General features: G+C 41.8%; 1 protein-coding gene across 1 annotated transcript; it reads right to left on the bottom strand.

The window, feature by feature from the left end:
- Nucleotides 1-15,263: 15,263 nt before the first annotated feature.
- On the bottom strand, nt 15,264-22,977 carry CLRN3 (clarin 3). The gene is made up of 3 exons (XM_075612248.1): nt 22,687-22,977; nt 19,478-19,660; nt 15,264-16,027 (listed from the first exon to the last, which is right to left on the bottom strand). The coding sequence occupies exons 1-3, from the start codon at nt 22,919-22,921 to the stop codon at nt 15,753-15,755; spliced, it is 693 nt and encodes a 230-aa protein (XP_075468363.1). The 5' UTR covers nt 22,922-22,977; the 3' UTR covers nt 15,264-15,752.
- Nucleotides 22,978-25,104: the final 2,127 nt, after the last annotated feature.

Here is a 25,104-nt window from a genome sequence, read left to right as displayed (position 1 = left end):
AGAGTACCCCAATAACCTCATCCTCTCCCAACACTGCCCACAATTTTCAATTTGTCTCAGTATCTGAAGAGGAGATTATACAAGCGCTCCTCAAACTAAAACTAAGCAGCCAATGTGGACCTGACTTACTGCAATCTATGTTCCTACGACTTGGTGCCCCAACCATTGCCAAACCAATTGCCTCCCTAATCAACTCTTTCTGTTTCTATATCGCTGCCATATCCCTAAGACCTGGAAAACTGCCAGAGTTGTCCCAATCTTCAAAAGTGGGGATAAAAAGGCTGTCTCAACTACAGGCCAATCTCCCTTCTCCCAATACTATCCAAAGTCATGCAAAAATGTGTTCACTCCCAATTAAGCGATTACTATACCAAGACCAATTTCCCTAACCAATTCCAATCTGGCTTTCGCCCCAAACACTCCACAGTATCTCCTCTCCTAAAAGTTTGCAATGAGATACAGTGTGGGTTGGAACTGGGACAACTCACTAGTGCAAGCTTTTGATACTGTTGATCATGCTATCTTGCTAAACAAACTTCAACGCTCTGGCATAGAGAACATGCTTTAAACTGGTTTCAGTCCTATCTATCAGGTTGGTCCCAACATGTGTCTATCTCGGTCACAACTTCAACCCCTTGGGTATCACCTGCAGTGTCCCGCATGGCTCTGTTCTGGGGCCCCTACTCTTCTCAGTCTTCATCAATTATCTTCCTACAGCTTGTAAGGGAGCTTCAATACACATGTATGCATATGACACAATATTACATGCACACAGTCATAGCCTCTTTGACCTTGATCACGTACTTCAGTCTGATTTTTTGAGACTTGAAAACTGGATTTCCCAAAACAAACTGTTTTCAAACACTGACAAGACTGTAACAATGGTATTTGGGGCCAAGGCTAAATTTTTAAAGCTACCAATTTATTTATAAAATGTTTTACCAGGAAGTAATAATTTGAGAGTTACCGCTCGTTTTCAAGTATGTCCTGGGCACAGAGTTATGATGACAAATACATGGTTACAAATACATAGGGAAAAGGAGTGGTGATAGGGAGTGATCAACTAGAGGCCATACTAATAAATGAAAATAATCAATGGTAATAATGGTGGGTGGGTGCAAACTGTGAACTGAAAGTGAATCAGTAAACTGATGAGTATACTAGACAGTGTGCTTGAAAGAGAATTCACTTAAATACACACCACTAACAATATAAAATATAACTTTTAATTGGTATTTACATAAAACACATATCACGGAATGTGAGTATAATAGTAATTTAAAAAATCAATCAATAGTGAAACGATATGCCAATAAAAGCCCTTCTTAATAAATACTCTGACAAAGTGTAATGCTTGTCAGAGATAGGAAATTATTTATACAGTGTTGATGGCAATAGCCATCAAAAACTAGAGCAAAACACAGCAGCACACCTTACTAATGGTGTTAATTATGAACTTACTAAAGAGCAAATAAATGATGCAAACTTTAGATGTTATGAGGTGTAGCTGGGAAGGTCATTATACCAGATCACCCCTCTTCCCCATAAGGGAGAGAGATATAACAGGAGCAATACACTGCCTCAAGATATATAAGGTGTAGTCAGGTATAGAGGGATATACAATAACCACCATGTACCAACCAACAAACACCCCTAACTGTGTAAATATATCAGGGTAAAAAATATAACTAAAGCCTGAAGAAAATGGATAAATGTAATATATCAGTAACAACTGACAAGCTGAATTGAGCCTGCCATAAACATCAGGCTATAATCAAGCATTGGCTTCAACATAGATAGACAGTAAAGCCTATCATTAGGAAGCTTTAAATAAGCTCAGAAATGCTCCTGTCTTTAATATCTACATGATGAGGTATAATGAAATATAAATCATATTGCTCCATCAACTGAACACTCGTAACACTAAAAACTAACAGCTCCATAACGGAGGCTGGCAGGAGAAGAGATCCGGCGCCACAGCCAGTGACTGAATCGGAGGCACTTCCGGTTTGAGTAACAAATCTTTATTGAACGCACAATAGGACACAGGTTACACCACAGTCTCCCCCTCAACGCATTTCACGCTCAAAGTAGCGCTTCGTCTTGGAGTCTCCAAGACGATGCGCTACTTTGAGCATGAAACGCGTTGAGGTGGAGACTGTGGTGTAGCCTGTGTCCTATTGTGCGTTCAATAAAGATTTGTTACTCAAACTTGAAGTGCCTCCGATTCAGTCACTGGCTGTGGCGCCGGATCTCTTCTCCTGCCTGCTATACACACCGAAGGCTGCACGCCTGGATCAGAGCACAGAAGAAGACAGGACCGAGGTCTGAAGTGAGCTTTTCATGGGTAAGTACAATCTTATCAAGCTCTGACCTCCATTCTGGTCCTTTTTGAATTCCCTGTCTCTTTTCATGTGACTTACACTGACACCATCAGTGTTGGATGACGGCTTGAGCACAGGACAGTCTCCTACTTTGTCATAACGGAGGCTGATAACGTCATTACGTGCCCTACGCACATTTCCCTCCAGCTACGGAGCTTTGACAGGGACATTTTTGCAAAGACATGGGAGCAGGGCTAAGTAAAGGCATACGGTTGCCATGGTGACGCGATTCATAGCACAAATGCGCAAGGAGACAGGTTCCATACTACTCCAATCACGCAAATGCGCATGTGTGAGGAGTTTCACTCCTTTCTGAGCACATCATGAGAGAGTGTGCCTGCCTAAGGAGATACTACTTTTGGAACATATAATATGAGTGCGCATGCGTGAGAAAATAGATTTGTATCCATACTAATCACGCAAATGCGCATGTATAAGGAGATAGAGGAGATGGTATCATTTCAGAGCTGACAAGTGCTTTAAAAAGTTATAGCACTAATAGGGGCTCTTCCAGTCATCATAGGAGTAAGCTAAATGCACATACAATATCTGCTTACCATGAATGATATAAAACACAATGATGTCAGTGCTAATAGTATATAGATATATAGAGATGTGTAGCTGTCATGTGCTCTTAAGGCTGGTGCTGGGTAATGGGAACGCACTAAATGTGCAGGGCTGGAGGAAAATTAAGAGAATGTGTGAAGACCACTATAAAGGTTGGGGCTCAGGGGCAAAACGGCAATCTTACCCCTGTCAGCTCATCCGTCCTGGGTCCAACGATTCTTCAAAAATGAATCCCACAGCGTGCATCCGGCAAGGAGATAATATAGAGAGAGAGGGATATATAGATATATGCATATATGCAAAAACATGATCAAGTGTGCTTACACATTAATATATATATACACATGCATATTAACAGTTACACTGGACATCATGTTATCATAGTCCAGACATATAGTAATATACAGGCATACCCCGCATTAACGTACGCAATGGGACCGGAGCATGTCTGTAAAGTGAAAATGTACTTAAAGTGAAGCACTACCTTTTCCCACTTATCGATGCATGTACTGTACTGCAATCGTCATACACGTGCATAACTGATGTAAATAACGCATTTGTAACAGGCTCTATAGTCTCCCCGCTTGCACACAGCTTCGGTACAGGTAGGGAGCCGGTATTGCTGTTCAGGATGTGCTTACAGGCGCATGAGTGAGCTGCCGTTTGCCTATTGGGCGATATGTCCTTACTCGCGAGTGTACTTAAAGTGAGTGTCCTTAAACCGGGGTATGCCTGTAGTCATAAATTTAGGTAGTCAATAATAGTAGTTTAAGAAATTTATACCATGGACGACAAAACACATTGAACAGTTAGTGAGTATGAGCATTCGCTGGTGAGGTATGCACTTACATGTAAGTGCCTGAGCCCAGGCACTGAAAGGTTTCTTTGCTCCTCCACTCCCACAATGGTACAGAAGGATTCTGAAGCCTTTTCTTTTTTTTAAAGTCTAACTTTAAATAAAAATCAGGGTAACACTCACACTGACAGTGTATATTATAAGAGGGACCAGCTCGAGCACTCCGACTTTTCCTCTGGTGTCCGCGACTCCAACCGCTGTTCCAGCTGGTGTCCTCTGTCCCTTCCGTTATTTCGATGCTCTCCAGATACTGGTTCCCCGGAAACCCTATGTGTTTTAAAGGTATTTCCTTCTTTCTCAGGGGTATGTATCCCTAAGGATACCTCATACCTCACACCTGGAACAATCAACCTGAGACTCTCAAAGCCAACAACCAGTCTAAGTTCTTTCAAAACTAAACTCACATTTTAATCTGGTCTGTAATTGTGTCATATGCCTAAAAGATAAAATATGTTAAACTGTATATGCAAATCTTTATACATAATGTATAACCCTGTTCATTTAATGTAACTATGCATTTGTAAACATGTATTTGTCATTATAACTCTGTGCCCAGGACATACCGTACTTTAAAACGAGAGGTAACTCTCAATGTATTACTTATTGGTAAAACATTTTCATAGATAAATAATTGTGGGGGCGGGAAGTACTGTATTGTGGGACTATTGTGGGGTTATTGTGTGTGTGTGTGTGTGTGTGTGTGTGTGTGTGTGTGTGTGTGTGTGTGTGTGTGTGTGTGTGTGTGTATTGTGCGGGAGGAAAAATAGTGTGTTTGTATATTGTGGAGGAGTGGGGATATTGTGTGTATGTATTGTGGGCGGGTGTGCATGTGTATTGTGGGGTAGCCGAGGTATTGCATTTATGTGTGTGCCTGTGTGTTTGTGTGGGGGAGAGAGCAAGAGTGAGAGGGGGCAGAAAGATTGATGGGTAGAGAGAGGGGGAGGGGGAGAACGACCGTCTCCCCTCCTCTCTCTCAGGGCAACTTACCGGGAGAGGGGGGATATGGAGAAAGGGGGATGGGGAGAGAGGGGGGCTTGGGGGGAGAGTGAGAGAGATGGGATGGGAGAGAGATGTGGGGGAGAGATAGAAGGGATGGGGAGAGAAAGATAAGGGGTGGGGGAGAGAGAGAGAGAGAGAAGGGATGGGGGTGAGAAGTAATAGAGAGACGGGATGGGGTGAGAGAGATGAGGGATGAGGAGAGAGAGAAGGGATGGGGAGAGAGAGAAGGGATGGGGAGAGAGAGAAGGGATGGGGGAGAGAGAGAGAAGTGGTGAGAGAGAATGAGAAGGGATTGGGGAGAAAGAAAGAGAAGGGATGGGGAAGGAAGAAAGACAATTCTCAGTTTGGTGCGCCTCACTTAAACAGTGCAGAGCAATGTGTTGACCTTTCCTCCCCGGCATCAGAAGGGTTAAATCGAACTCCATGAAAGTAAAAAGAGCTACAGTGTAATGAGAAAACTCTATTAAGTTATGAGTCAATGGGGAGTATAAAGATTTTCTATATTGGTATAATAAACAGCTGCCAGTCAACCCACCCAGATCCCTTATGGATTAGATAAGCTTATATTACCTTCTACGTACTTAATATTTACTCAGCATTTCCTGCTCCTTGTGTCGGATTATGGACTTCATTATGCTGCTATGAAATACCTCGTCAAGGCCTTTTTTTTTTATCATTGTACTTTTTTTTATTATAGGATGACTCATTGTACTATGTTGCATTACCTCTAATGGCTCTCCAAGAACACTAGGGTTCTTTTTAATTGCATTGCTATGAAAATTGTATAAAGGTCCTGGCTGTCAGACTTTTAAAATTTAATTTGAAAACTTAATTTGCTTTTACAATTTTTTCTTAAAGTTTCTTTCCAATGTTAAAATATCTCTTTGCTAAAAGCTTTGCTCCTATTTATCTTTGTAACAGAGACTTTTCCCAGTTGAAGAAACTGCCTCTAAATGCAGCAGGAGCTGGTTAAGTGCAGCCAGGCAATTGACCAGGCTCCACCTGCCTAATGAGAGCTCTGTGAAAGAGTGTCGTGTGGGACACAGGAAAGAGATTTTCCTCAGTACACAAGGGTGCTGAAAAGAGGAAAGAGATCTTGAGTGCACCGAAGGACTGGGCATTGAAAACAAGACAGAAGGGGACCAGGCCTCTTTTCCTGGACCCAGGAACCTGCCAGAGGCTGGACACTCCAACACACCGACACCTGGACACCACTGACCTGAAGGGCCACTGCTTTAAGGCACCACTGAGACTTTGGGGTTGGTATACTGAGAAGGGGCTTCCTTTCCAGTCTTACAGATAGGGACTGGGGAGTGAGTTAGCCCTTACACAGAGACAGGTGTTTGTTGTTTTATGTATATTTTTGTTTGCTGTGTTATTTAAAGGAACAGGCAATACATCCATATTAATTTCATCCTAAAAACGTTCTCCATTTTGCATACCTCTGCACACATCTCTTACATATGGTTTTTGAAGAGGGATGAGAGGTGGCCCTTGAAGTTCAAAGGGGCCCGAGGACTGCCTGTGAAAATGTTTGTGCTTTTGCCTGCATACGTTCCTGCAACAGTCGGAGCAACAAAACACGGTAGAAGTGACCAGAATTAAAGAGCTACACATTCAGGCATGAACTACACTGCACTGGAGAAAGCCACAACGCCACAAATTGACTGGGAGGACTGCGACAGACAGTGACCCACACAAGGGACTGATGCTGTGACCAGAGTCTACCCCACCACTTGTTAAAAAAAAAAAAACATGGGATTTTTAAATGGCCGCCCTGCTAAAATCAAATACAGACTCTGCAAGAATGGGGAAGAAAATGTGTTCCTGATGTAAAGAGCCCAGCCACACGGAGCAGTGTCCCTTCAGGCCTTATTCGGATGATGAGGATGATCCCTACGTAGCCCCAGAAAAAGGGTAAAAGCCAGTGGAATATTTTTTTCAACAAGCCAAGGAAGCAGCAGCAAGCAATGCACTGTTGTCACAAGGAAGGTACAGAAGTTTTACTTAGCAAGTGCACATCCAGTATCACTGATTAGAAAGAATGTGTGCAGAGTACTGCTAATGTTTCAAAACATACCAAAGTAAAGAAAAAAAAGGTCTACAGAGACGCCTGTGAGAGCTACAGACTCTGCAAGCAAATTCTGCCCACCTGCAGGACTCCCAGCTGGGGTTCTAGCGAATACAGTGAAAACAGCTGCAATAGCGCCTCCCAAGGCCAGGAAGAAAAATACACCTGATACCACCAAAATGGAGGACAAGATGCGGCATTCCTATAATCAACCCTACCCCACGGAAGAGTGGCCCTTCCGGTCCTATGAGGATATGGATGAAGATATCTCTTATGGGGAACCTGAAACAAGACGCAGCCATAAAACACCCCTAGGATGGTGGAGGTGCCTAAACTCAGTACGCACTGAAAAACAGGTCTCTATGACCCCAAAAATTCCTGCCAGCTAATGCAATTGCAAGAAAAGCATGGTAGATGCTGTGAAACTGCTGACGTTCCAAACCTAGAAGGAGACCCAGTGCCCCTGATGGAACAGAGTCGTCCAAAGCAAAAAGGCGGAAAAAGAAAAGAGGTTCTCTAATTACCATGGAAGGATCAGACACGTCCAAAGATCCCATGGAGGAAAAGGGGGGGAGGGGTCGAGATGCCCTACTGCTTAGAGGAAATGGAGATTTCGTCCCGCGGATGACCAAATATCCAGAGGGCCCAAGGCAGAAGTCATGTACCCCAAAGAAGTGTCTGTCTGGTGCTGACAGTGAGAAACCCTCAAACTATACCAGGGAAGCAGAGCCAGAATCAATGAGTGACGATCCCTTGACCAGCCCTGAAGATGCCCTGAAAAGTGACAGACAGGACTCTGATCTCCTCTGTAAATGATTGAAACAGGAGATATGAGTGAATGCCAAGCTACTGAGTGATCTGTTCTCAATCGCCTTTGACTGTGGGACAGTGATGAATACAGAGCGTCGCTTACGTAGTGACTTAGAAGACCGGATGACTGAGTTGAAGACAGCAAACACTATTATTTCTGCCATAGTCAAGAAACAGACCCGCTCGGACAAAGTTATTGATGACTTGCATCAGAAACAGTAGGAGGTTAAAAAAAAGCCCTCTATCTCAGTGTAGAGCTTGGACTACCTCAGAAGGAGTCTCTCAGTCTCAGTGCAGAGCTCGGAGGCTCTCGGAAGGAGGTTGACAGCCTCAGTACGGACCTTGAAGTCTCTCGAACAGAGATTCACAGTCTCCGTGCTGGGCTGTAAGTCTCCCAGAAAGAATTTCACAGCCCAGGTACCGAGCGGGAGATCTTCCAGAAAGAAGTCCATACACTCAAGTTAGAGCTGGATGTTTCTCGCCAGGAGGTCAATAGTATCCGGACAGAGGTGGACATATCGCAGAATGAGGTTCATACTCTCCGCATAGAACAGGATGCCTCACACCAAGAGATTAGCAGTTGCCGCACAGAACTGGAAGTCTCTAAAAAGGAACTTCATAGTCTCGCTGAGGAGCTGGATATCTCTCAAAAAGATGTCCGCAGGCTTAATAAGATCTTAAAGTCCCTCAGAAGGAGCTTGAAGTCTCACACCAGGATGTTTACAGAGCCAGTGTCTTTACTTACTGAGCCACGCCTGTCTAATGTAAGGTCATATAAGGTCATGTAAGGTAGCTTCCAAGTTTCAAGTCTAACCATGATTATAAATTTAAATTTATGTGAAAATTGTTAGCAGTGTTTCATTTACAAGAAGTAACATAAATTGCCCAGTTTTAATGTTTCCGAAATGTTCTTTTAATTAACTCAGTTGGTTTTCCGAGAAACTAACCATATAGCCAACAGTAGATTCCTCAAATGTAAGTCTAGCCTGGGTCTCCCCTAGTCCCCCGGTTGTCCCCACCTCCTGTAGCAGCTGCGACAGCAGCGGAGTCAGGGGAGCGTGGGAAGAGATGCAGGAGCCTGTGGGCGGTTAGGAAAGGCAAACGGGTCACCGGAGGTCCGCGGCGCACCCGGCTAGCGGGGACCGCCATCTTGAAATGCGCGCACATGCACAGTAAGCTTAGTGCATGCTCAGAAGGGTCCCGATAGCCAGCGGCCATATTAGTATTCTCAGCACATGTTCAATGGCAGGACAAGCGGCGGCTATTACATAGAGGCTCCGCAAGAGGAACTACATGTCCCATGAGCCTCTGGGGGATGCAGGACACATGGTCCAAAGCAGCCAATAGGTTGCCCGGATTGCCCTGCAAGTAACGGATACATTTTGCGCGCTGAGACCACGCCAGTCAGTCGAGCTGGGACATTAGAAGGGTAGGGTGTGCGTGTGCAGGGTGTCAGTGGCCCCTGCACTAGGCCAGAGACCCCCTAAGGCCCCAGCTAGGCCCGATTCACCTCAGCTTGTGGTTGCTGCAGGGACAGGCCCATCAGTTAGGGAAACTGCCCCTGTAGTACCAGTGTGAGGGACACGGCTGCATCCTGGCCTCCAGTGGTCTGGGATCAGGCCATCAGTTACATATGAGAGACTATCTTCAGTGTGGGACCCTCCAGCTGGATACCACCCAATGCTGAGGCGGACTCGTCGCTGACCACAACCATCGCTGGATCAGTGGATCGTATCCTTACATTGTGGCGTTACCGGGTGTTGGAGCACCCGGCAGGTACCTCCTCGACAAGTGCACCAACTGTACACATGCTAGTGGGGCAGTGCTGTCTCACACACGTGGGTGGGTGGCTACTTGTGGACCCCAGGGTGGTTGGGTGCCCAAGGACCCCTCGGTACTTTGGGGACTGAATTACCAGTTGTGGACACTGTGTTGGAGGGTACGGCCGTGCGTGGCCTAGTTGGTGGGATTGGTGCCATTGTTATTCTATGCATGCAGTAAACTGTTACTTTTACCGTTGTGTGTTTTATTGCATGGGGTCCTGTAACAGGGTTATTCCACATAGTAGGATCCCGTACAGGTGGAGGCGCTGTCACCCGACAGATCAGGCACAACCCAGGCTCCCAGCAGCAGAGACCCAGGCCTCCTGTGGGCTGCAGGTAACGCACCACATACAAGGTAGCCGTCATATCTCCCAGGGGCGGGGGAAAGTGCGCTACATAAGTAAGAATAAATAATTTCCCTCCTTTTTTCCATTCTCCCCCTGAAACCAATGCAAGTCAATAGAAGATGAAGACTGTTGCATTTTCCTAGTAAATGTCCCTGAAAAAAAATTGCGTTGACCAGAATTAACTGCATCTTTAATACTTAGTTGACCCCAAATAACAGCTCCGTGTACTACTCGCGTCTCACGCCTGGACCACTGGCAACCGACTCTCCAGTGCGGTACTTCCCCGCGTCTGATATCACAGTTTATGGAAGCTGCTTAGGACAAGCGATTAACCCTACATGTTTCGTGGGTAAACCACTTCATCCCATTCATTTCAGCTCCGGGAACCCCCTGCCTCTCGAGGTACTTAACTTCGTAGGGTGCCGGTATCTCGGGGCTGTTTAAATCTCCCGGGAACGTGGGCCAATAGGAAGCCGCGAGGGAGGACATCCCAGCTTACTATTGTAACACGGAACATTTAAGCCACCTTTACGAGAACCCCACACAACCCAGCCGGCAACCCCAGCGTTTCGGGAAGCAGGGTTTCCCGGAGCTGAAATGAATGTGGTTCAGCTCACAGACCCCCAGCTTCAATCCTATTTTTAAAAAAAAACAGATGCATCGCTTGGACCGCTTCTTTAACAGTTCCAGGTCATTCAGTTTTCATTCCTTCAAAATTAAGACTAGTTCAGCAAAGGAAAATATTCCATGTACAGTATACTCCCACTAGATGGCAGCAGCATTTAAGGTACAGTACTGTACTCATATCTTCACGTGAAGTCAGCTATGAGGTGCTAGTTGCTTTACCCTTGTTCTGTACACATGGACTTTTAGTAATATATAAATAAACAATGTGAACAGGATTTACACTGAAAATTCAGCATCTTCCCCAGAATTTTTTTTACCAAATAGAATATGAATTGGTGCATACTTGGAGTGATATGAAGAAAACATTTGTATGTTTGTCAATGGAGAAATAATATACATGTAATTTGATGTGCAATAATCCAGATTGTGTTGTAATGATTTATGACCATAATGAATAATACAAACTTCATGACATTGATTTATTTTGCCTGTCTTGGACTAACATCACCCATCCCAAGTAATCAGCAATGCACAAAGGATGGGCTAAAAGATGCAGCCTTAGGTTAATTGTCTGTATTGCAAATAGTCATCCCTGGACCTGCCTGCTCCTTTTTGAACAGGTTACCTTTAGCTTCCATTCTCTAAAGCTCTTGTCTGCTGTATCATATACAGTAGCTAGGTCTTTGCTTACATTTTCCAGACTCCTCAGGTTGAGTTTGGTCAGTGCGTTTGCATTGAGAAGCTGGTAGTGGTTGCAAACCAATTAGCCAATTGTGTTAGGGTGACAATAAAATAGCCATAGTACAGCAAAGACAGACAAACCCATAAGTGTTTCTCCAAATCTGCTCCATTGACCCCATTGACACATGCAGATAGACTTATCATGGTTATTCTTTCTTTGTATGTTGGAAGTGTTTGTCACTTACTCACCAAAACCACTACCAGCATCACCATCCAACCTCAAAGTGAGGAGTCCAAAAACACTTGTCTTTCAGTGGGTTTATTAGGTCTATATTTTTTTATTCCAGCTTAAACTGTATCATCTGTGTAACACATCAGGCAAAAGCGCTAGATCAGGGGTGCACAATCTTTCCCCACTGCGCCACCCCTCCCTGCTTACGCCCCCACCCCCTACCTCCCCATAACCTTGTCTCGTCTCTCCGGCGTCAAATGACTTCACGGGGTCATATGATGTCACGTTACCATGGCGACGCATCGCCGAAGACAAGGTTAGGGAAACTGCAGAGGCTTCACGCGGTCCCCTGGCATTTAATTTAAATGCCTTGGGGGAAGAGCGCAGGGCCTCTGCAACCGCCGCGCCCCCGCTGAAAAATCTTGCACCCCCCAGTTTCCACACCCCTGCTCTAGAGAACCCATATAGAAAATTAAGAGTAGGTAAAACTGACTTCATCATCAGTGGTTGCTCACTTACATGTCGCTACCCAAAACCCATGTCTGCATTTTAACTACTGTGATATGTGATAGTGGGGAGAATGAAGCAGCTGTGTGAGGCCTTGTATCCGCACTCATGGGTAATGTCTGTTATTTGCAAACCAAGTGTGTTGGCTACTGTAGAAATTGACTGTTGTACTGTACATGGTTTTGATTTCAACACATGGATACCCCATGTCTGGTCTGGTGTAATAGGACCCCAAATACAGAGCATATACACTAGGGGTACCCAATGCCAGTCCATGCAGAGCTACCAGCAGGTCATGTTTTCAGGATAACCCTGCTTAAGCACAGGTGGCTCAATCAGTGGCTCAGTCTTTGATTGAGCCATCTGTGCTGAAGCAGGGACTGAATGAATCACCTGTGCTGAAGCAGGGACTGACTGAGCTACATGTGCTGAAGCAGGGATATCCTGAAAACCGGACCTGTTGGTAGCTTTTCAGGACTGGAGTTGACTACCCCTGAAACATAGCATAGCATTAGAAGATCTGTTGCTCAAGGACTGAACCTACTTCACTATTTAACCTGCCACTCCTCAAGTTTGGATTATTCCTCCCATTTTTTTCCAGAAGAAAGCAAAATATTGTCTTGCGATTCTGATATTGGGGCTCCTTTAGTCGGCCACTGAGATACATTGACACAGTGTAGAAGCACTGTATGCTGTGTGATTGGGGAAAGGCAGGTTTGGGGACCTGTATAATACGTCTGTGGTCATAAGAGTTCTGTATCATTGAAGTCACCTACAATGCACATATGTCATTCAATTATTTTCTCTTAATAAATGGTTTCTTTTTCAGGCTAATCTAATACTCTCCTCTACGTCTACTGGATACATATACTTTATATTTACATTGAATGAACATTTCACCATCTTTTTATGATTTCACTCCAACAGGATTGAGCATTAAAATCAGTAAATCTTTGTTTGCAAGTCTGTATAGCACCAAATGTTTTTAGTATTCACACTGTTGAAATAACTTAGTTATGTACCAGTGTAGAGAAGTATGTGTTTTTCTACACATCCGCTATGTTTTGTGTCAGATTACCCCTGATTCATTAAGCATAATGGAAAAAAGAAATCTGCACTGAATGGCAAATTACACATTAGAAGATATTCTAAGAAAAAAAGACTCTGGGGGCACAAGATTTTCTAGGGGGAGCGCGGCGGTAACCGAGGCCCTGCGCTGTTCCCCAAGGCATTTAAATTAAATGCCAAGAGAGTCGTATCTAGTGACTGCCTGGTCACATGATGTTCCCCATAGAACTTTGCATCTTTGGTCCTCTTCTGCTGCACTGACAGCCATTTAGTGAACCACCGAACCAAATCACAGGAGAACTGATCGATCAGCAATTTAGCTAACTAATTATTGTTGTGTGTATTCTATTGATACACATATTAAAGGGGAAAATAATACAATTTTAAAAAACGACAGCTTGGACTGCTGCTTTTATAAACTAAATAACATGTTTTATTGATGTGCTCAGTATTCTGGATTTCACAATTTTCCCCATTTAAAAATTGCCTAAATCCATAAATCATATTCACACAAATAAACAAGGTATACAATTTTGGGGGACACTGACATTTAGTATACACACTGTTCTCACGGTTGGCATAACACAGAGACGAGCAAAATATGGCACTACAAAATTAAATGGGTAATTAATAATTAACATTTATGAGTTGCACTTAATAGCTGGCTAAACAACGTTAAAACGATTTCTGCCGTAACCATTATGTGTATATCATAGTGCTATATTACGGTCATAAATTATTATGTAAATAGCAAACAGCGTGAAAAAAGTTTTTCTTTTCTTAATTTCTAAATTGAAATAAAATATTAAACTGATTCAGTAATAATTTGTTGGAGTGAACAGAAACATGCTAGTTAGGAGATATCAGTGGGAAGTGTAGACACGCACACACACACACACACACTTCTTTCTACCTTCACCTTTCGCTTTCTGTTTACTCAGTCAGGGGCTTATTCACAATGCTGCTATGATTATAGTGTAACCCAGGGGTGCTCAAGTCCCCCAAACAGGTCTGGGTTTCAGGATATCCCAGCTTCAGCACATGTGGCTCAGTCAAAGACTGAGAGTTGAAGAGAACATTTACAGGTAGTGTAGGACCTGCAGAAAAGAGTTTACAGGTTACAGGTTTATAATGCTTTGGCCAAAGAATTTAACTAAATGACCCTTACATACAAGAAGAAAAACACATAGTATTTAAATAGCCTATATAATTTATCAGATTGCATGTAGCATTGTTTTTGTTTTTTTTGTCTACTTTTTGATACATGACTGAGGTCACTAACCCAGTAACACTGCTTTTGACACACAAACACTGGGGATCTCCCCTAAGCCTGAAGCCAGACATACACACCTGATCTCACCTACGCCTCCCTGCCATCTCTTCCCCTTTAAATGGTGTTAACCTTTTCATTTAACACCCATCTACAGCACTTATTCCCTCACCTGCTGTCTCTGTAAGTTTCCCCTCAAACCTCTTAGATTGTAAGCTCTTCGGGGCAGGGATTTCCTTTCCCATTGTCTGATTTTTGCTGCACTTATTGTATTTTTAAAATTCCCTGTACTATATTCTTTGTGAAGCGCTGAGTACACTTTTGGCGCTATATAAATAAAGACATACAATACAATACACACACACACACATTTTTCATCAAGCAAAGACGTGTAAATAAAAAGTAGGGTTAGACCAGGTTTGGCCAACTCCAGTCCTCAAGGGCTACGAAAGGGTCAGGTTTTCAAGATATCCCTGTTTGAGCACAGGTCGAAGACTGAGCCACTGATTGAGTCACTTGTGCTGAAGAAGGGATATCCTGAAAACATGACCTGTTGGTGGCCCTTTAGGATTGGAGTTGCCCAGCCCTGGGATAGACAGTATCATCTAGCAATGTAAATCCTTGTTCACTGTTCGTACATAACGTGTCAGGGAGAGCAGTTCTATGGAGGCTTGTCTCTGGTTCCAGCACCGGGGTGCTGACTGACCCTGGGTTAACCAATTTCCATCATTATTCTCAAACTATAATAATAGCAAAAGGGACAGAAATGTAGGTTTTTGGAGGTTTCTGCTAGAATGTATTACTTCACCGTGGGTAATATACCCTCCAATTATACCATCTAATGTTGATAGAATTGCACTGTATTCTTTATCTATAAAGTATATCTGAACAAACCATTAAAATCAGGTTTCATTGTAATCTCAGTTGGCTTCTGAATTTCACAATGTAAAAACCTCATGCAGAATTCTGCTCTTTTTCTATCATTATTATTATTATTTTTTTAGAGAAAATATTGTTTGAATTTAGTTTACAATTTAATTACATTAATCAAGACATTGACACAATGTTGGAAATATATAGTGACATAACAAAGAGGAATTCATTATTAACAACAATGCATGTAATACATTTGCCACAGCTAAATGTACTTTTCATATATTCTACTGCAATGTCTTTTCAATACACATCCCTCCTGTGGAGGAACATAATGGGAATGTGCATTGTACATTGCACAGCTATGAGCTACTGACAAAGACTTTGATGCTGTCCAGTGTACAGTATATGTTCTTGAGTAGGGAGGCTTTGAAACCTGAAGTTTAATATTCGTGGAAGAGTAAAGTGTTATATGAGCACCAAAGCACTTTTATTTTCTAAAACAATTATGTCCAGGGGAGCATGCTGTTTTATTGTGAGGCAGTCTTGGTGATATTGGCAATAAAAACAATTAAATTAAATAATTAGTCACTTTCATTGCTCAAATTCCCAATCCATGCGTTAGGGGATTCTCCATTCAAAATAAAATAACATCTTTGGATGCATTTTCCATTGGCCTTTCTTGCTCCTTCTTCTTGCTGTATCTTACGTGCTGATAATAATAAATGATCCCTATGGTAACAATATTTAAAAGGATACATAATAGCAATAGCCAAAATGAATATCCATATGTATTTTGGGTTTTGGAAAACACATCTCCGGAGGTATCCATTACTTTTGCCAGATATTTTGACATTTCATTTATCTCTGTGTTCACAGCGCACAAAACAATTGATAGAAGAATGAAGATGCCTAGAAATAAAAAAACATTTAGGAGAAAGTTAGACAAACATTTTACCTAATACTTTTCACTAACAGTAAACAATACAACGATTTTAAGTTAAGAGGGAAAGATACATAACAGACATAAGTGGGAAATTGTATCATTTTAATAATCTCTGACCATGTTTGTCTTCTCCTGTAAAATGTACTGGAGGAGTGGCTCAGTGAGACACTGACTCTAAACATGATAGAGTTTGAATCCCTGGGAACCCCCTTCAATTCCTGGTATCAGCTCCTTGTGACCTTGGGCAAGGCACCAACGACATAGATTGCAAGCTCATCTGGGCAGGGACTGTGTCTATAAAAATTCCTGTGTGCTGCGTACCGCGCACTATACTGTAATTGTGAAGCGCTTTGTGTCCCATTGGGAGAAACACGCTATATGAAATAAAGTTATTATTATTGAATTCCCAGATAAGCTGGGTTAGTCTCAACTCACACAAAAAGAGACCTCTACTGGATGTACTAAGCTCAAACTTCTCCCTCTGCACCCAAACAATTGTTTTATTTGTTTTGGTGGTCGCTTGTTTTGAAGTCTTCACACAAAAGACGTACATTTTTTTGCGGAGGCTTGCGTCACTTTAACACTGAAATTTTGATGCACAAAACATGTTAACTTAAATCTTAGCGCATACTGTACTGTGGGCCCCAAGGTAGCTTGAATATCTTACAGACTGTGAATGGTACAGTTACACGGCTGAGCGACACCTCGTTCTTGTTCCTATATGTGTTGCTAAGTGACACTACATGGGATGCAGATTAGTTCATTTACTTTGATACAAGATCCCTAGATATCCATTAAGGAAGAATAATATTGACAAGGTGCAACTTTGCTCTTCACAGTTGAGGGCATATTACCCAATTGTAGAAGGCCTGTAGGTAAAAGTGACTAAAAGAGAGTGTAATTTAGCCTTTATAGATAGGACAGTAAGTATCAATGGCTATTAAAATAATGTTCTCAGTGTGTAATGGCTTTTTTCCCTGCATGTTTAGCTGATTTGGTTTAAATGTCAGGCAGAGGAGTAACTCGTTAGTTACACAATAAATATGCAAATCGGTTTGCCACTAGCTTTTCTGGGAGGTCACTGTGAATTTCTGTGAGCCTTTTATTTCAAGTAGATTCATTTTATCTTTGAAAATAATCTCCTGTTTAAATGTCTATCTAATGTGCCACTTAACCCTTCAGTGACAGAGGGGGCAGCAACGCATTGCAATTTATTGCTTTCCTCTCTGTTATTGATAAGGCTTAAAGGAGCAATCCATGCAATATCCTATGTTTTTTTTAATACATCAGTTCTGTGGTATAAGATAATACTTACTGCATTTTTTTTATTATTCAACTCTTAATGCCATTTTTGATTAATTTTAATATACGGAGCATCCTTTGATGTCTGTAGCAGGCTTTAGCCCGCCTCCCAAGCAGTGCAAGATCTTTGTAACACTTTCCTGTTTGTGATCATTTGTTGCCAATATTCCCAGCTGCAAACTGTTTCAATAAATAAATCTTAGTAATATAAGAATACATTGTAGCTGCTGAGTTACACTGACTGAAGGATTGATTGAAACTGAAAGGCAGTCATTTTGTGAACAGTGGGAACCAGGATCTTTGCTGATCAAACAAAGAGAACTAATCGACCAGCAGGTCAGGTAATTAGTTTTCAATAAAGGTAATCAAAGGCTGCATATATTAAAACAAAAACATATATATATATTTATTTATTTTAAGTGCTGCTTGGATCACCTCTTTAAAACAGCAATACAGGTTTAATGTGATTTTTTTTTTTATTACAGGATTAAAGCAGGAGGTCTCCGGAGCTGAACTCTGTCCCGCGACCCTGTGCTTCCAGAGATACCTCCGTAGTGGTGCTGGTATCTATGTAGCCAGGGAACTGTGTGCCTAACTGAATGCCGGAGTTTAAATGTCCCGATGCGGCTTCCAATTGGCCCGCGTGACCAGGACATTTAAACTCCACTGAGATACCGGCACCCCTTATGGAGTTAAATATCTCTAGAAGCAGGGGATCCCCATAGCTGAAACTAACACATTTCAGCTCCGGAGACCCCCTGCTTCAATCCTATAATAATAATAATAATAATAATATTTTTTTTTTAAAACAATGAAACCTGTATTGCTGCTTTAATCTAAAACAATTATAAAACTGTGAGATCTGTAATTTGTCCACCATCGAAATACATTGTTGCCATATTCCATACCAATTTATCCCTTAGGCATAGCGGTACCTTTGAGAGGTTACAGGTTGTACTGACACTGCAAGTACTCCTTTGGGTTAATGCTATACAAAAACAGTTTATGGACCAATCTTTTCAATGCAAAAATATTGTTTTTTATATATTAAGAGTGATATTTGTAAGATGTTAGAAGTGACGACAGTCTATCATTACTTAGAATGAAAGATCTGTGGACTGGAACTAAATTAACATTAGGTTCATAGTAACACTTATCCACTAGAGGGAATAACCTAACGTTAACCCAGTTTAATTCCTTTAAATAGTGTATGGGTTACATTTCTACAGCTGTTAGTTCTACTGAAATGCAAAAAAGAAGCATTTCCCTAACATTGAATATGCACTAATGCAGGGAATAACATTACGTTATTTAGGTCATACCTGAAGGTGGCATTAGTCCCATCCAAACCCTGAGATATAGGTTATTTTTATAAATGTGCCAAGTGACATAGCCCTTCACAAACACTTCCTCTAAACGACTTGTGGAGAGATACCTGTGAACAAAAATGCACACACCTGAGATACCTGGGAAATATGATAATTGGTATATAAAAAGTATATTCAACCGATTTAAATTGGCATATTTCCCAGGTATCTCAGGTGTGTTCAGTTTTATTTACAGGTACTCTTGTACCTCTTTCTCCAGCAAAACCTATATTTTAGGGTCTGGATGGGAGTAACGGTACCATTAGGTCAGACATGCTTAACACCATGTTATTTAAGGTTAACACAATATACCGGATCAATGTTCAACATAGTTATTCATGATGGAGTATCCCATCAGCATCCATTCTTTTGAGTGGACGTTATCTTGTAGCCACTAATGTGTGATGGGTAATTTTCTTCCCCAGAATAAAGAGTACCCGCTCTTTCTGGGTTAAGAAAGAAATTAAACATCTCTTCTTGTTCCCTTCCAATCCAGCCTGACTAACTTTGTCTATTCTTCCAATTTTTGTTTCATGTTTGTTTTTTATACTTAATAATGTTGGCCTCCTTCTACAGAACTTGTTCTCCTCGACCATTCTTTGTACTATTAATAATTGAAAGAGAATATTAATATGATAATGGTTTGTGTGATATTTCCTATAATACTTTCTTTTTGTTGTAAATATATACAACAGAAAAAAGAATTGTTCTTTATAATATTTATAATTAACGGCAGTGCATGCTCACCATTTATTGACGCCCATATGTAGACGCCAAGAGGTCCTAAGTATGTCAGGTAGGGGTTGCTTACACTGTTCAAGCAAGTAATCCCAGAACTCAAGAAGGAACAGAGCAGACCGCCTACTAGGAATACAATTATCATGGTCTGGACAACTTTAATGCTGCTCGAGTCTGCCAACTTCTGAAAAACTGAATGAAGACTGTGATTAAAATCAAATAAATATTACACCTAATCATAGATAAATGATTATATTATAATAATGAATGAAATATTAAACTTAATCATGTACTTGTAAAACGGAATCATTAATTTCATGTGTATGTTTTTGATATTAATATATACATATATATATTTCTTGATAAATGTCATATTGTTGACAGAAATGTTGATCTTTTCCAATAAATTGATTCACCTTTATTAAGTCGAGCCTGCTGGATCCTGAGTGTGTGTGTATATATATAGATATATATATATATCAAATGGAAATATTACTGTATGCTCATTTGAATGTCTTAGACAGGTCTGCAACCCCGCCTTTCACCATTATCAGGAAATTCCAGGGATGGGAGAGAAGGGAGGGGAAGGGGACTGGGGGGTGCTCCCGCATCAGCAGAGGTATAAAGAAAAATAATAGTAATGAGCGTATGAATAAGACCAAAAGATGGTGCAAAAGGGGATGAGGATAACTATGAACAAACACACAAGAGATTCCCCCCAATTTGTCACAATGTTGTGGAGGCGTTAACTGGATACGGTCTTTGAACCGTGCCTCAGGGCACTAGTATAGCACATTTTGCGCCTGCCCTTGACAGGAACCTACACTATTACGTAAGGTACCATACCCACATCTGTATAGTTACGTACGGGTATGTGTTTTTTATGTGCACCATTCGGTTGTTTTTGATTATGTGTATTTCACACCGTTTCTGGGTTCACACTACATCATACTCCAGTGTGGGCCATTGATATTAGGTCCTTACCACTGGACCGGCTCATTTCAAGCTATTCACCCCTACAGACTCAGTATCAGCAGCCTGCATCCGCTGAGGTCTGCTGATTTTTTTAGACATAAGGACATCAATTATTTGGATTAGCACCTTTTTCTGTAGGTAACTATGAGTGATTACCTTCGCCACTTGGCCCACTGCGTCTTGATGTAGTGCTATCTGTATTTATCTTCCGTCTATTTGTTTGCAGGAAGATTCTTTGGTTTGCCAATAGGGACTGGTCCTGGACTATGTTTACCTTGTCCCTCTTTACAACATCATTTTATATGTGATTAAAGGTTTTTTAATGTACTAATCATATCACTATCACTGACCTATCTGAGTGCATTCAAGGGGGAATCTCTTGTGTGTTTGTTCATTGTTTCACCATTATCACCCAGCACACAGTGCTTCCACTGCAGCAAGGGATTCTGGGAAATGACATGCAAATGAGCACACAGTGTCACATTTTGCTTCAAAACCATATGACATGGTCCCCTGTAAACTGATGCTTGCTGCATATCACAGCTTTTGAGCACTGACTGGGTTAAGATGCATAGCCAGTAAACCCACCCACAGACAGCTGTTTCGACCTTAATGGGTCTCATCAGTGTGAGGTTGGTTATACTGGCTCTGCAAAATGAAGCCTTCACCATTATTTACAGGGTTGTGCCTCTACATGGACCGAAATGTCGGTTGTGGTGCCCTGTATTCATAATACATATTTTTGGATTATACCTATCTGTGTGCTCTCTTCAATTCTGGACCCACATCTGGTAAATATATTTAGTCTATGCATATTGATAAGCATCAGGACTTGCTGGAGTATATGTGTGTGCCAACTGTTTCATTATTGACTATATATATATATATATATACATACATATATATCCTAACTATCTAGAGAGAGAGAGAGAGTTATCTTTACCTGTACCTGTACCGTTTTAGCCTAGCTTAATAATTAAAAAGTTTTTTATTTTTTAATATTTGATGTATATGTATATATAATATATATATTCATACATACATACATACATACACACACAATCCACCCTAACTAACCTCCCATTTTTACAGGATTGGAACCAGGTAGTCCTCCTGAGTTGAACTGCGTTGTTTGCGTTTATTGTTAGCTTCGGGGGCCCCACTGGTACAATTACCACTATTATTTCCTGGTTTTTAAAGGGAAGTTAAATGACTGTCCAATAGGAAGCTACAACCGATGATGTTGCGGCTTCCTATTGGCCTGAGATTTGACAGCCATTTTGTTTCCCCTGGAGGGAGATTTAAACTAGTTAACTTCACCGGTAAGTATCTCGGGTAATGGGGGGAATCCCCAGAGCAGAAAATAGTGGCATTTAGCTCCAGGGAAGTCCACATTCCTAAATGGAATACAGAGCCAGCAGAAGGATTTAAGGAGTGAAGGTGCTGTAGAATGTTTGGGAGACACAATGTTAACCTACACTTATTTTCTGAGAAAGAACCAAAATAATCTATTACCTTTCTTACAAATAGAATCTAAGCCTATAGGTCTTTAGCAAAAAGGGATTTTTTTAAAGAAAGATTGTTTGTGCAATTCTAGCAATTTCTACTAAATTCTGATAATTTCTAATGTCCACCAATCTATTTGAGCAATATTACAGATTATATTAACCTGATAAGATTTCATATTTCAAATGCATTTGAGCTTGCCAAGTGACAATGGATAGATTTTGTTACATTATACATGTAAGATTACAGATTCATACATTTATCTATAAACATTTATTCTCTATGCTTTAGACTATACATTTTTATAATTAAATTGTGAGCTCTTTGGGGCAGGGACTCCTTTTCCGAAGTATCACTTTTATGTCTGAAGCGCATTATGTGGGAAGAAGTGCAGACACACTTACCAGAACACCTTCCTACTGTCTCTGTACGTTCTCCCTACCTACCAATTAGACTGTAAGCTCCTCGGAGCAGGGACTCCTTTTCCTTAATGTTACTTTTATGTCTGAAGCACTTATTCCCATGTCCTGTTATTTATATTATCTGTTATTTATTTGCTTACCACGTGTATTACTACTGTGAAGCGCTATGTACATTAATAAATAAAGACATACACTACAATTTGTATTACTTGTTATTTATATGATTGTCACATGTATTATTGCTGTGAAGTGCTATGTGCATTAATGGCACTATATAACTAAAGATATACATACATTTTTATACATTACAATTACCTTGAAAAGGCGTTTTTGTTGAGCCAAGTCCAATTCCTTCAGTCACAACCTTTTCATGGTTTCCTTGAAAAAGTCCATGTGTGATTATCACAAGGCCAGAAATATTTCCTCCAGTGAAACGAACATTACTTGAAACCCATTCTCTGGTTCCTAAACTTGTACAAATTAATGCAAATGATCCAACACTTGCTACAAAGGCAGAGAAAAATAACAATGTCTTCTGTTTTGATGGCATCTTCCAGTTTTACAGCACGGTGAAACCGTTCTGGTTAATGAAGACGTAACGCTGGATTTAATATTTGTAGCTGAACTTTGATCTAGCAGGAGCAATAAAGATGCTCAGTGATTGAGCTTTGATCTTTAGCACGATGTTGCTATAGTAGCAAAATAATGTACGAGCGAGAGAGAATACAGGAAGGAAAGACCAGGAAGCTGTTGTCTTTACCAACTGAACTAAATATACACTCTTTCCCAGAAAATAATTTGGCAAAAAACACTCCCTTTAATAATATTGCCAACATCTATTTTCAGAAGATATTAGTTATTAATCCCATTAATACAGTTTCATACCCTCCAACTGAACTTATTTAGCAAGTACGCTATGTGTTTTTCACACCAGCTTTACCTACCAAACAGAAGTGGTTGTTTATTGTATGTGTGATAAACTGCATAAATTAGGAGACCATCATATGAATTGTTTGGAAGTACCTTTGTCCAGCACGAGTAGAGAAACTACAGTGGTACCTATTTTATGTACAAAATGTTGTAATGTCTGCCAGTTTTAGTCCCACTCTTTTTCTCCAAATAGTATATGCATACAGTATATAGAAGGGACTGAACATTCTTGATGCTCTCTTATGTAAATTATGATCACCAATTTGCCGGATCATCTATCTTTCTCTATGATTTAGGCATGTGGGGGGAAGTGTTCGCTGGCCATGGTTCAGATCCACGAAGCTCCGTTCATTGACAACGTAGCGTTAACGGTTAACCTACTGTAATGTAATGTCACGTTAAACCGTACCGCATATCTGCTAAACTAAGATTATTTCAGGTGTGTTCACAAGTATATTACCGCATGGAATGTAAGAGACTTTATTGGGAATTATATAAATCAATGGGTACTCTTACTGGGAATGTTCCTACTTCACTCCTCCCCCTAATCCTACTCCACTCCTCCCCCTAATCCTACTCCACTCTTACCCCTAGTCCTACTCCACCCCTAATCCTACTCCACTCCTCCCCCTAATCCTACTCCACTCCTCCCCCTAATCCTACTCCACTCTTCCCCCTAGTCCTACTCCACCCCCTAATCCTACTCCACTCCTCCCCCTAATCCTACTCCACTCCTCCCCCTAATCCTACTCCACTCTTCCCCCTAGTCCTACTCCACCCCTAATCCTACTCCACTCCTCCCCCTAATCTTACTCCACTCCTCCCCCTAATCCTACTCCCTCCGTCCCCCTAATTTTACACCCCTCCCCCTAATCCTACTCCACCACTCCCCCTAATCCTACTCCACCCCTCCCCTAATCCTACTCCACCCCTCCCCCTAATCCTCCGGTGGGGCCTATGTCGCAACACTCCTCGTTGCTGTGAGATGAAAGCCTGTAACCAGGGTTAAGTGGGGTCCTGAGAGTGGGTGCTGTGTTAGGGTTACGTTTGGTTCAGACCCAGCCTTCTACCAATGGGAGACATAAGATGTGTGAAGGAGTATGCTATAACCCAGCGGTGTGCAAACTGGGGGGCGCCCAGGTGGGGCGCTAGATTTTCTGGGGGGTAGGAGGGGAGGGCACAGCAGTTATAGAGGTCCCGCGCTCTCCCCCCAGTTTTGTTGAGGTGAGAACTGAGAAGGAACTCAACAGCCATGATTTTTTTCATTGGGGGGAGGGGGGCATCATTGGTTTAAATCGGGGTACTCAACTTCAGTCCTCAAGCCCCCCCAACAGGTCAGGTTTTCAGTATGCCTGGAGCGCGGTCCTAAGAACCTTCAAACTGTTTATAACTAACTTTAAGAGCAGGGTAGCGCAATCTTTTTTCCCTGCGCCCCACTGATGGCTGTTCCCCTCTTTCCGCCCCCCCCCCTTACCTCGGCTCCGGCGTCGGCGTCATGACGTCACGTTCCCATGGCGACGTGTCTCCAGAGACCACCGGAGCCAAGGTAAGTGCAGTTTACAGAGGCCTTCGCCTCTTCCCCAGCACTTCATTTAAGTGCCTTTTGGAAGCATGCGGGGCCTCTGTAAACCCCGCGCCCCCCGCAGACACCAGACACCCCCCCCCCAGTTTGCGCACGGCTGTTTTAGAGGATATAGCAAAGCTTCCGTTTTCCATATCTCTTAGTCTGTTAAATAATGTCTAGATTAAAACCAATACAACCATATAATTTCATTTACGAGTAATATTAGTCCACTTTTACAT

This window comes from Ascaphus truei, chromosome 8 (genome assembly GCF_040206685.1).
Source record: "Ascaphus truei isolate aAscTru1 chromosome 8, aAscTru1.hap1, whole genome shotgun sequence".
Classification (NCBI taxonomy): Eukaryota; Metazoa; Chordata; class Amphibia; order Anura; family Ascaphidae; genus Ascaphus; species Ascaphus truei.
This window is presented reverse-complemented; position numbering and strand designations above follow the sequence as displayed.

Excerpts from the sequence above, each read along its gene's own strand:
- CLRN3 (XM_075612248.1), bottom strand. The coding sequence starts at position 22,921 with ATGCCATCAAAACAGAAGACATTGTTATTTTTCTCTGCCTTTGTAGCA. Across the intron at positions 19,661-22,686 it reads AACAAAAACGCCTTTTCAAG|TTTTTCAGAAGTTGGCAGAC; the intron begins GTAATTGTAATG and ends GTCTTCATTCAG. Across the intron at positions 16,028-19,477 it reads CATATGGGCGTCAATAAATG|GCATCTTCATTCTTCTATCA; the intron begins GTGAGCATGCAC and ends TTTTATTTCTAG.